A 13,117-nucleotide genomic window follows, 5' to 3' on the forward strand; every position below is an offset into this window, starting at 1 on the left:
CGAATTAAATTAAAACTAAATCAACATGCAACTTTTTTTTTTATTCAAAAAAATCCCACGTACAGAATTAATTAGCATTTTTCTGTTTTTTCTTTTATTATGAATGGCATTTCTGTGATTAATATTGTAAAAAATAATTTTTTTACTGATAACACTAAGAAAACGACTTTTGCGATATTTCAAACATAGATGGCGCTAAATACAATACAGTAGAACCTTGTTAACGTGAAAAGAATTCTTGGGGCGATGTAATGTTGGAAGAAAAAAACGCTGAACTTTTCAAAGCATGAACTTTTTGAATGTATCGATAGAATTCTGTCACTTCTACGACGATCAAGAATTGCTTTCGTCATGGTGGATTCACCGTTGTGAACACAAATGCTGTTGAAAACAAAAACGAAGCATGAGAACCATGTTTGATTGAAGAAGCTGAATATCGCGGAATTCAGACGGCACATCAATTCGAAGAATACGTCGAAGAGTCGATGAAAACATTCCAACCGTTGATATTCATATTAACAATAACATTATTGATCTGCATGTAACGAAGATCTGAGTGAACCAGAAGCAGACTTTAGACAAAAAAATGACTGAATGCTGCTGGTATGTAGATTTTTCGTTTATAAAATTATGAAGAGAAAGAACACATGAGATGAACAGTTCAGCGTATATTTACATCAATTTACACTGTATTAAATTTCAACACGGCAAATACGTCAAAAATTATTTTTCTGTCATAATATCAAGTGGCATAAACATAATACTAAGCTGGGTTTTCCCAGCAGCAGATTTTTACGCCACGTGAAACGTGAATCACCCAGCGTGACACGCCGTCCACTCACCACTGAGAAAAGCAGTATGACTGTTTTGCCGCTGTGGTGGTGAAGTGGTCATAGTCACGGACTCGGCGCCACAGTGGTGGTCGGCTGAAGTTGATTTTCTGTGGCTCCCAACTTTGAGGCACGAATGCGAGCCGATCTCCCTCCCCCCCCCCCCCCGGTTAATAAGTCTCGCCACAGAGAGCAACAAGCCGATAAACGGTACAAATATTCAACCATTGCACTTCACTTCTAAAATATAGATGGCAGCACCGGGAAAATCAAGACAATATATATATATACGCACTCAGACTGTGACTGTTAGGTACATACACTTACACTTCCGGCACAGCTCACTAGGTAGTAAATTGCTCATGGGGCTATAGACCTCAGTTGTGTTAACACATTTATAGCAGAAGGGCTGCACGCAAAGCTCGTGACGTCACTGAAGAGGTTATTTCACCTATAGTCATTGGATATACTGCAAAAAAGGCAAAGATATGGCATGCGTCGGCCTGCTTTATCCAATGGGTACTGGTGAAATAACTTCTTCAGTGACGTCACGAGCTTCACACGGAGGCCTTCTGCTATAGATGGTGTTGGTTGTGTTCGGTTTGAAAGAAAAAGTATGACTGTTTTTTCCTTCAGAGCGCAACCCGCTTTACATCGGGGGTGATTGACGGACTGCTTCTGGGGGGAGTCCAATGCGTTGTGCGCCACGATTTTTGCTATTATCGCAGCCGATATGGTTTTGTCTCATTATGGAGTCTTCTGTGGAAACGTTCTACAGCAAACCTTACCATCTTATGACTTTCCTTTTGTGTGGACTCTTGAATGACTATTCAAGTTTGATACAGACGAAAATGCTTTACCACAAACATCGCAGCAATGTGGTTTTTCTCCCGTGTGGAGTACTTTGTGGGTGGTCAAATTCACAATTTGCGAAAAGTTTTTACCACACACATCGCACTCGTATGGTTTTTCACCGCTGTGGACTCTTTTATGAACTTCCAGGTGAGAATTTCGCCGAAACGCTCTACCACAAACATCACATTCGTACGATTTCTCCCCCGAGTGGTCTCTTTTATGAGCGTTCAAATGTGACCCATACGAAAACGCTTTACCACAAGTATCGCACTCAAACGGTTTTTCTCCGGTGTGGACTCTTAAATGGCTATTCAGATTTGATAATTGCGAAAATGCTTTCCCACAAATATCGCACTCGTTGGATTTTTCTCCCGTGTGGACTTTTAAATGGTTATTCAAATTTGACCCATGCCGAAACGCTTTACCGCAAGTTCCGCATCGATATGGTTTCTCTCCAGTGTGTACTCTTTTATGAATGTTCAGAGTCGCAGTTTGCGTAAACCTTTTCCCACATACATCGCACTCATATGGTTTTTCGCCACTGTGGACTCTTTTATGCCTGGTCAAGTGCGACATTCGCCGAAATGCTCTCCCACAAACATCACAGTCGTGTGGCTTTTCTCCTGTGTGGACTCTTGAATGACGATTCAAGTGTGACCCCTCCGAAAATGCTTTACCGCAAATATCGCACACGTATGGTTTTTCTCCCATGTGGACAGTTTTGTTATGCTTGCTCAATAGTTTGAACTGCGAAAACGTTTTACCGCAAATGCCGCACTCGTATGGTTTATCTTCTGCGTGGACACTTTTGCAATGATTATTTAGTGATTCCAATCGCGCAAACATAATACCGCAAACAATACACTTATGTGGTTTCTCTCCAGTGAATATTCTCTTGTTACTCTTTGAATCTTCCTTCGGAAGAGAACTTTCTCCACGAAGCTTTGGTTTTTCTTCAGTTTGCATTCTTATATGATTCCTTAATGTTTCCCTTTTATAGAAATTCCAGACACTGATATATTTTTTACTCCAGTGTAAACTAATTAATTACCGGAAACATCACGTATTGTTTTCCCTCCAGGGTGGACGCATTTGTGATGATTCAAGTTCAAGCTAACTGGAAAAAACTTCACGTACACATCTAATTTTTCTCCACTGTATTAACCACGAGTATTGCATGGCGTGGCGAGCCACCGTAGCGTTCCGCATAAACCATTTGAAGAATCTCTCTCAGTGGGCTTTCTCTTGGTTCATACTCCAACAATGGTTCAGATGAGGCTTTACGAGTACCTGTTTGATAAACAAAAAAAAGTGAATTGAACATACTGCATCAATTTGACAAAACTTGGACATCTATCTAATTCAATAATCACCACTCAATAGCCCCGTTCACATGTGCAATAAAACATCCCGGGAAGTTCCCGGTAGTTTTCGCTACAAACTGTTCACATGACATTTAGTTTACGCCGGTAATCCCCCTCTTCTTTCCGGAAGTCGTCACTGGTCACGTGGTTTGAACGGAAGTACAGTAGCTATCCCATAAATCCTTGTTTGTTTACTTTTTTAAAGGAAAGGAGTCATATATATCATGGAGGAAAGAATAACAGGAGGTGACGCGACCAGCGCGTCCGTTGAGAAAGCATGGGGAATCTGGGTTGCCAGATGAAGCCAGTGATCGCTCTATTAAAGGGACCAAGTAAACCCAAACAAACCGTGGCTTCCCATGCTTTCCTATGAGAAACATCCCCATTTTTAAAAATCATTTAAAAATTATTTACTATTCACTTTAGGAACTCGATTTTTTCCCCTCAAATTCTTTGGATATATTTATACCATTGAACGAGAGCTTTTACAATTTCAGTTGTTATTTGTTTTCGAATATTAACTTCAACAACATGGAACCTTTTGCAAAAATAACCAAAATTTACCCATATCTTGTGCCCCAAAATTCCTTCTCGGCATTTTAATTTTAAAAAAATTATGGCAAAGCATGTAATTCCTCAGTGCTAAGAGAGACACAATGTTTAAAGGCAATGGAACAAGCGGTGTTTGGAAAAATCCGACTTTTTTTTCCGAAAAACATTATATATGCAAAACGTTAGCATATACGGGGTGATTATAAAAAAACTATCCCGACATATGGGCCCCTAACTATCATACCATTCACAGAAACTGAATGAAATTTTGGCATAAGGTATTTTGAGGTATGCGCTCAAGAATGATATGGAAAACAACAGTGTCACTCTAACAGTTACGGTTACAGTGAGAAAATATCGAAAATATCAAATGGCAACACCAAGTTTTTTGTATTGGAATGCGATCTCCATACTGAAAAACACTAAATAGCGTTGGAATGGCACCTGTAGCACGAAAATCCCCGGAGCTAGGCAAGGAAAAAGGACTTTGCCGTGCACCAGAGCATTAATGTTCGTTTCATTCGTCACACCGTTTCTTCGGCTGAGATCCCAGCCTGATTAGTCCTCCGCAAGGTCATGTGGAAAACACAATAAAATGCTTTATTTTATGCTGCTTCTCTGTCCTTATTGGTTGTCCTCATCTACCGCCGGTGATTTTCATGCTACAGTTGCCGTTCGAACGCTATTTAGGGTTTTTCACAATGGAGATCACATTCCAATACAAAAAACTTGGTGTTTCCATTTGATATTTTCGAAATTTTCTCACTGTAACCGTAACTGTTAGAGTGACACTGTTGTTTTCCATGTCATTCTTGAGCGCATACATCAAAATACCTTATGCCAAAATTTCATTCAGTTTCTGTGAATGGCATGATAGTTAGGGGCCCATATGTCGGGATAGTTTTTTTTATAATCACCCCGTATAATGCCTTTCAGCTGTTTATACAAATATTAAAATATTGTAGAAATACTTCCAGTCCAGGTAGAACAACAAAAACTCGAGCACAGACAATTTTAGATTTCAAATTCAATTCGAAACTGTTTTTTTCTTTCAAATTTTCGTACACATACCACTTTAAAAGCAAAGTAATAGGTACAAAAGGAAGAGGGGAAGAAAACAGCCAAGTGATTATTTTCCTAAATACTATAGGCTATAGGCCAGAGAGATGACTTATCGCGGCTCGTAAAAAAAGTTTTTTATTTTTAATATTTTTTTTCTCAATACTACATCTACATGGCGAAGGTTCCGATGGACAGCATATATTTCAGTCATACGTATTCAAGAATATGAGAGTGGAACGGAAGAAGGGAGGCGAAATTTGTACAGCCTACAGGCAGCAAAACCATAAATACACTGTGGCGGGGGACGCTCGAGCACTTCCAGTACTTTGAGGCACGGGGGCGGCAAAATGCTCTTTGCCCCGGGTGGCAAAAATCCTAGCTAGGTCCCTGTCAGAAGGTGCTCGAGCAACTCAGGATTGATTCAGAAATCAAAATTCCTCATGTAAAGCTTAAGACGAGCGCCCACGGGCCTCAAACACTTTCGGAATGTCCCTGATCTGTGATAATGATGAACGAAACAAAAAGGCAAAATAAACAGTTAAAAGAAAAGATTATGAAAATTGCATTTTATTGGAGCTTCATATTATTTTAATTAATCATATTCCCATAGACATTAATGTGATACATCGAATTTTTAAAGTAAATTGAAGGCACTGAACTAAAAACTTATGACGAGTCGAGAGTGAAAAGTGATCTTCCCCTTTTTCAAAAATGAATTAAAAATATAACAACCCCTTATACAAGGATAAACTTTTATTTTTCCCCTTTATTAATCATGTAGATTACCTGAAGACGCATTAAACAGTCATGGTGCTTAAATTTATTTAGATATTAATATTTTAAGAGAATTCGATCCGGCAAAACACATGTTAAGTATAGGGAAAAGAGCGGTTTGTTTGGGCTTACTTGTCAGCCCATAGGGTTGCCACAACGGCTTCAATTTTCGTGCCTGATGTCACCTCCTGTTATTCTTTCCTCCATGCATATACATACCACACGATGGAATCCCACGTGCAGCATTTGGATTTTTTTTTTTAACTTTTTTGAGAAGTCGGATGGAAAATGTCCTTCATGAAAGAAATGCACGGAGTAGGCGATTGGCGAAAATTATGAATCTTCTCATCAAATCCATAAGAGTTTCGCTTACATTAGCCTTCATACAAAGAGCAATGTGGGCCAAAATCCGAAACTCGGTCTGGTGGGAAGAAATCGTTCTCAATTCGTGGACAGACCTGGACTGGAAGGAGAATTTTAGAATTGAAAGGGCTAAAAAAAATTTTTTATACTGTTAAAACTTCTGAAATATATGTCGATACCATAATGTATAACTTTCATTCTGAGCGTAACGTAATCCTCTTTTTCATTTCATTTTTTTCCCCCATATTTGCGTTGTTCAGCGTGTTGTGAAACAAGACAAATACACTCATGTCCATAAATTGAGGATAATGCCAGCTCCGGCAAATAAAGGTTCAGAAACAAAACAAACGTTACTTATTCATAAAGCCCATTTATTAAACAAAAGATAAAGAACAAAAACGATGGTGTATGTATGATACCATTCATAAAAACTACGATTTTTGCTCCCTGGAGCAATTGTAAAAAATATCTCCTTTACAAAAACTTACTATTACATGGTTGGTATAATGGTTATTAAATTGTATGTCTCCCATGCGATGAAATGCAGTCCGTACAACGCCTAGGCATGATGAGTATCAAATTATCGATATGATCTTGGGGAAGATCACTCCACTCAGCAAGCAATGCTCTCCGAAGTTCCGGTACACATGTAGGAGGTGGTTGACGGGCTGCAACTCGTCGGCCAAGCATGTCCCACACATGCTCTATCGGATTCAAGTCAGGTGAGAATGCTGGCCATTCCATACGGGTTATATCCTCAGATTCAAGGCATTCGTTTACGATGTTTGCTCGGTGAGGACGGGCGTTGTCATCCATAAACATGCGCCCATGGCACCCCTAAACAAACGTACATGTCGTTCCAGAATGATGTCCCGATAAATTTGGGCTTTCGTGGTTCCGGTTTGAACATGCAGATCTGTTCTGGAACCCAGTATAATTCCACCCCAAACGAGCAATGCTGCACCACCGTAACGGTGTCGTTCAATGATGTTGTCTTGGTGGTAACGGGTACCTGGCGTTCTCCATATGAAAGTCCGACGTGAATCAGACTGCAAGCTAAACCTGGACTCGTCGGAAAACATCACACAAGCCCACTGTAACGATGTCCACATTGCATGTTCTCTACTCCAGGCTAATCGCTGCCGACAGTGAGTTGCCGTGAGCGGAACACATCTGACAGGCCTGCGAGCATATAGACCAATATCTCCCAAACGTCTGTACACGGTTTGCCTTGAAACTGTGGTACCCGTGGCTGCAGATAGCTGACGAGACAGGTCGGATGCTGCGCTCCGTCTGCTTCTTTTGGCAGTTACTGCCAAATACCGGTCTTCATTCGGCGTTGTAACTCGGGGGCGACCTGTACTGTAACGTCTACTGACATTTCCGTTATCTTGGAATCGTTGCCAAAGCCTAGAGATGACACTTTGGGCAATTCCAAGTTCCTCGGATACTTCCATCTGAGTACGCCCACATTGCAGGCGGCCGATAATTCTACCACGTAAAAAATCATCCACATTCGCAGTTCAGTTGTACTTACGTCATTGATGTAGACGTGAAATTGCCTGTAAAACATGTAACGTAGAAATCTGTTCTGAACTCTTTCTAGAATCAGTGAGTCTAGATTGTTGTGAGGACTCCATATAATAGTGCAGTACTCTAGTTTCGGGAGCACGTAAGTCCTGAAAAGTGTCGCGATTGTTGTGATTGATTTGAAATTATTGCTGCTCCTCACAACAAATCCTAGCAGTTTTAAGCATTTATTGGTGAGATCATATATGTGATCGGTAAATGCAAGCTTGCTTGGAGTCAAAGAAAATACCAAGGTCTTTGATTACGGAAACACGGCTGATCGAAACAGCATCAATGGTGTAGTCGAATTCGGTCGATGACAATTTTCTTGTATAGCTGATGACGTGGCATTTTCGAACATTAAGCTGGAAGAAATTAGCCCCACACCAATCATAGAGAGACTGTAGGTCTCTTTGTAGAGCCACTGAGCGCCTTACAGAAAGAACTCTTGTGCACAATTTTACTTCTTTGCTACCATTCCTTATATACCCCCCCCCCTTACACTCTCGTAATTGTGACGTACTATCGGCATCATCTGGTGGCTTCCTGAAATTTGCATATCATTCTTGCAGATGTGTGTGATAATTCTACAGGTGAAATTTTTACTTTAGATTTCGATTTCCGTGTGATTCTGAATTATCCTTAATTTATGGACATGAGTGCATTTTTTACTAAAGTAAAAAAAATATTTGCACTTGTAGTCTGCTGATTGTATTGCCCTTCCCCCCCCCCTGTTTAATGAAAATTTAAAAAAAACATTAAATAATTTTGTGGAAGAATTAAAATATTGAAGTAAACCTATATTAACCTTTTATCGGCCGGACTACGATTTTTCCTACCGATCCCATCAATCACGTTTAAGGAAACCGTATAATAGTTAAGAATGAAACACAGTGACTAGCAAAGGGTGATTAGAAAAAGAATGACAAACTACATTTCTTTGGAAATAAAATTTATCTTATAGTCAATTTTAATTTAGCGTGTAGAGGCTAGAGATGTAAAATTCCCGGTTATAATCTTTTCGAGAATATTCTTATAGGGGAGAATATAGTCCTCCCCTGGAAGAGTTACACGTAGTTCATATTCTTTGAAAGTAAAAAAAAATTCAATTTATTTAAGGACTATTAAGGACTATTTCAAGCACTTTTCCAGGCAAACTTTAAAAATTCAAGGACATCCATATCATGGTTGATAAAAATCGTGATTTCTTCAAAAAAATCGGATTTTCTTAATTTATGTTGAATCTCTTTATTGTTGTTGGATTTTCTTAATTCCTATTGATCTACTAAAAGAGGCGAAGAACATCTAGAGAGGAAAAAATAAGAAAATAAGTCGCGTAAATTTTGACTTCAGTTTGAAAAACCCACGCATAAGGGTGGATTCAGATGTCTGCAGACACTCGCCGTGTCATGTCAGACACGAAAAACATTCTTTAACATAAAACCATTGAAACGCATTCATGTCTATCGTACAGAATGGTTGCCGTGTCAGACCAGCGTCAGACACGACACGGTGAGTGTCTGTAGATTTGAATCCACCCTAAAGGTCTATTCACACGCATCCGTCACGGTTCGTCCCAGCCACGAGACTCCCGCCTCGTCTCAGTCGAAAAAGTAGTCTTGTTGCCTCTACTAGCCTTTCCATTCACACTCATCAGGAGCAGTGTACAATCAGTCTGATTGCCGTCATGTGTGTTTCGGTTTTTTTAGAACATAGTTTCCCAACCTTTTCTGTCCCGTCGCCCCCTTCTTCAATATTTTTGTCCCATCGCCCCCCAACGCAATCTAACCCATAGGATCCTATGTTATGCCCGTAGCTTCTGCTGTCCCCCTGGAACTTTCCATCGTTCCCCAAGGGGGCGTTAACGCCCACGTTTTGAATCACTGCTTTAGAAGGAAATTTGTGATAAATCAGACGAGATAGCCTGAGGAACTAAATAAAAAAATTCTGATTTTTTTTCCCCCACTCCTACGCTTTACTTGCTCCCTAATTTGCTCATGCAAACACTTCTGTGCTCGCTGATTGGTGTCATTAAGTGACCAAATCAGTGAACAACTGAGCACAGGAGTGAGTGAATGAGAAAATTAGCGAGCAAATGAGTATGAGTAGAGTGAATAAGCAAATCAGTGACGAAGTAGCAATAGGAAAGATCGAGTGAGTGAACGAACAAATGATCACAGACAGAAGTAGTGAAGTTAGTAAGCAAGTAAGCATAGGAGTAAGTGAGCGTATGGATGAGTGAATGAGCAAACCAGTGAGGTAGTGAGAATAGGAATGGCTATTGAGCAAATGAAGTAGCAAGTGAGCGCAGAAGTAGTGAATGAGCAAGTTATTTGAGTGCGAATCAGTGTGCAAGTGAGCAAATGAGCACAGAAATGGGTGAATGAGCAAATGAGCACAGAAGTGGGTGAATGAGCAAGTGAGCAAATCATTCAATTAGTGCTCACTTGCTCACTGACTTGCTCATGATCCCACTCACTAGCCATAGTCGTTGAATTGCTTGTTGGTAAATTGCGTGAGGGAAGGGGGGGGGGGGATGACTAGAACCTGACCGACACTGAACTGATGTGTAGTGTCGTCATAGATCAGTTTCCCAACCCTTCTGAAAACAAGGACGAGTAAAATGTCTAAAACAATTTTACGAAGAACTTAAGAACGTCCCGTATTACAGGACATACCTCTAATTTTCATTGCTCAGATTTTTTTTTATACATTTGTCCCGTTTTTAAACGATACTTACTTGAATTTGTAATATTTACCGAAGTCGTGAACACACACACACACACACACACAGCGTTTCCATAACATAAACTATATTATGATAATTTTTGACGGCCAAAATTATACAGACATTCATCTCACATTTTTCTGTCAGGTTTAACGTTTTTCCGCAATTTTTAATTACGATCGGCGATTATGCCTACAATTGGCAATGTTTTTTTCATGCCAATTGGCGATATCCCGTATTTTACGGATTATTATTGTATACCCATACTGAGTTGGCTTCTGACCTTGACGCGCGAGGGGAGGGCTTATTTTCCAATGCGGGATAACGGAGGGGGGAGAAGAAAAAAAACTTGCTAAAATAGCGCAACAGACGCCAATGGAAAATGCCAAACTGCTGCTTTCCCCCCCCCCCCCCGACGAACTTGTTATCGAAAGAAGGTAAATAGAATCGCCCATCGTGACGTTACATGGCGTGGTCAGAGCAGTGCCGCGTTAACGCATAGGCCCCACCCGGGCACCTCAAGAGTGAAGGGGCCTCATAGTAACCAGATCTGATTAAAATTTACTAGAATTTACCAGGTAGGGCCTCATAACAACCACTTGGCCCGGAGGTCCATGATGCTCTTAAGACGGGCATGGCCCCCACATAGAGGGGGTTGACAGGGCCCGGGATGATTATCATCAGTTTTTTGCCTTTTCACGCTATAAATTAACTACAGAAGGGGCCCGTTAAAAGTCTGACCGAGGGGCCCGCAAAAGATCCCAACCTAGGGGGCCCCACTACAGGATGTGGGCCAGCCTAATGGACGGACCTAAGTATTTAGCGGCCCTGTGCAAAAAAAAATTGCGGACTTTTTGAACAGGGGTTTCCAATACCCCGGGATATCCATGGGTACTCTGGTGCCCACCAGGTTCACACTGGTGTCCGAGAACGACTGTAAAACTACTTCGTGGTCGTAAAAAAATGCCATTCGGCAATAAATACGGACAAGTGGCCGCTTCCCAATGAAAAATTGCGAGTGCGCCCCGAGGCACTTGAAAGTTTAGGGCTCTCAGGGCTAGAAAACCGATTACAGTGGATCCCGCTTATAACGTTTTTCAAAAAACCGTCATGAAAAAACGTTGTAAGCGGGAAAACGCTTTAAACGGGAACTCTTAATGAGAATTTTTGTTAGAGTTAGGACCACGAAAATAAGTCCTACTAAGCGGGTAAGCGTTGGAAGCGGAAGCGTTATAAGCGGGACCGACTGTATCTACCCAGCCCTCAAACTTAAAGATTCTCTATCTTGGGCTGAATTTTAAGCTATTGCTTTTAATGGCGACACAACCATACGTGTATTATGGCTAAGAAGTTGAAGTCAAAATTAATCAAAACATTTTTATCCCCTTTTGCGGCCCCAAGAATTTAGCGGCCCGTTGTGCGTCCGCACCCTTCGCACCTGCCCAAGTCCGGCCCTGCCCCTGACCTATAGTCATCGTCGCGGACCATAGGTTGAGAAAACATTATTGTCCCTCGGAGATGAAACAGTTCTGTATGACATAAACTGACCATATTTCCTCGAGAGAAATACGGGAAATTTGGATTCCAAATAGGGGAAAATACAGGACATCGCCAATTATCGCCAAAAGTGAACAAAGTTGCCAAATATTGCTGAAATTACGGAAAAGTCGCATTAACGGGAAATGGAGCATTACAGCGGATTAAAATGAATTCCTCAAAATAAAACATTCACCAAGATTAATGCACTTATTTATAGTTGCAATTATCATAATATAATTTATGAGTTGAAAAATAATTACAATCTTTGACTTCAATGAAGAATAAAAATCCAAGTAGGCGTCATGTAAAAAACGGGCAAAACCGGGACACTTTTACAAAGAAGTCGGGACGGGCAGAAAAACGAAAAACCGGGACTGTCCCTGGAAATACGGGACGTATGGTCACTCTAGTATGACAGCACCTATGTATCAGGCAGCCAATACCGCGCCAAACCTGGCCAAACACGCGTGTCCACCATGATGTTGATGAGTGGTAAAGTATTTGAAAAAAAAATTTCTTACCCGTAATATATGGGCAGCTGGAAATCCTCTTTTTGTACCAACTCCGTTCAATGAACACGTGTGGATTGATCGATGATCACCTCAAATAAATCCACTGATAACCGCGTAAACCCGCATCAACAACATCTACAAACCCAAGACCAACAGCTAATCTGTAAAATAATCAAGACTTTTTTTCCCCGGTGGCTTCCACGCAAGTAACTCCTAACATCACTCTACTCTTCTCTCCACTACCTGCTACACTAGCGCCATCTTTTGATAGGATTCACTACTGAAAAATGGGAATTTCTCGGTTTTGTTTTTTTTCCAAAGAGTTTTTTTTTGTCATAATTATCATCAGCATCGCTTTGAGGGATAGACACAGGATGACCCCCCACCCCTAATTCTTGTCTTGCTAGTGCTGTGGAACAAAGATGACAGCACTAGCAAGTGCAAAAGTTGGACAACACAGGGCAGTTGGTCTCATAGGGCGGAGATAGTCTGGGGGGGAAGGGGCACGATGATGATGATGTCAATTTATATATCATCATTATACATATATCAGCATATATCAGTATATATCAGCATATATACATTAGATCAGTCGACTCTACCTTTGACGCTGGGGGCTATGCCTCTCCCCCTCCCTCCCTCCCCGTATTCCCGCCCATGGTTGGTCTCAACCTTTGGAGCAGCGCGGCCCGGTAAATATCTTTTGCGTGACAGGCCCTGCTATACATGCAACTAACGAGAAATTAATAGAGAAAAAAAATGAGTTAGTGTAGGGCCCGGCACTGGGCCACGGCCCGGTGGTTGAGAAACACTGACGTAGGGGTCATGCATATACATACATATTCACACAACACGTTCCGGAGCCTTAACTCCCTTATTTATGTGAAATTCTGCGACACTCAACAGTTGGTGCTTGATCTTAATCTTCAATTAAGACTGAGCGACACAATTACGTCATCAGTTACTTCA

General features: G+C 41.0%; 1 protein-coding gene across 1 annotated transcript; it reads right to left on the reverse strand.

The window, feature by feature from the left end:
• Nucleotides 1-1,003: 1,003 nt before the first annotated feature.
• LOC149070798 (uncharacterized) lies at nt 1,004-12,332 on the reverse strand. Its single transcript, XM_089248772.1, has 2 exons — nt 12,158-12,332; nt 1,004-2,975 (listed from the first exon to the last, which is right to left on the reverse strand). The coding sequence occupies exon 2, from the start codon at nt 2,649-2,651 to the stop codon at nt 1,623-1,625; it is 1,029 nt and encodes a 342-aa protein (XP_089104898.1). The 5' UTR covers nt 2,652-2,975; nt 12,158-12,332; the 3' UTR covers nt 1,004-1,622.
• Nucleotides 12,333-13,117: the final 785 nt, after the last annotated feature.

The sequence above is a fragment of the Pholcus phalangioides genome, unplaced genomic scaffold (genome assembly GCF_987345545.1).
Source record: "Pholcus phalangioides strain wild (caught in Gottingen) unplaced genomic scaffold, Ppha-v1.0 ptg000020l_1, whole genome shotgun sequence".
In the NCBI taxonomy this organism is placed as follows: domain Eukaryota; kingdom Metazoa; phylum Arthropoda; class Arachnida; order Araneae; family Pholcidae; genus Pholcus; species Pholcus phalangioides.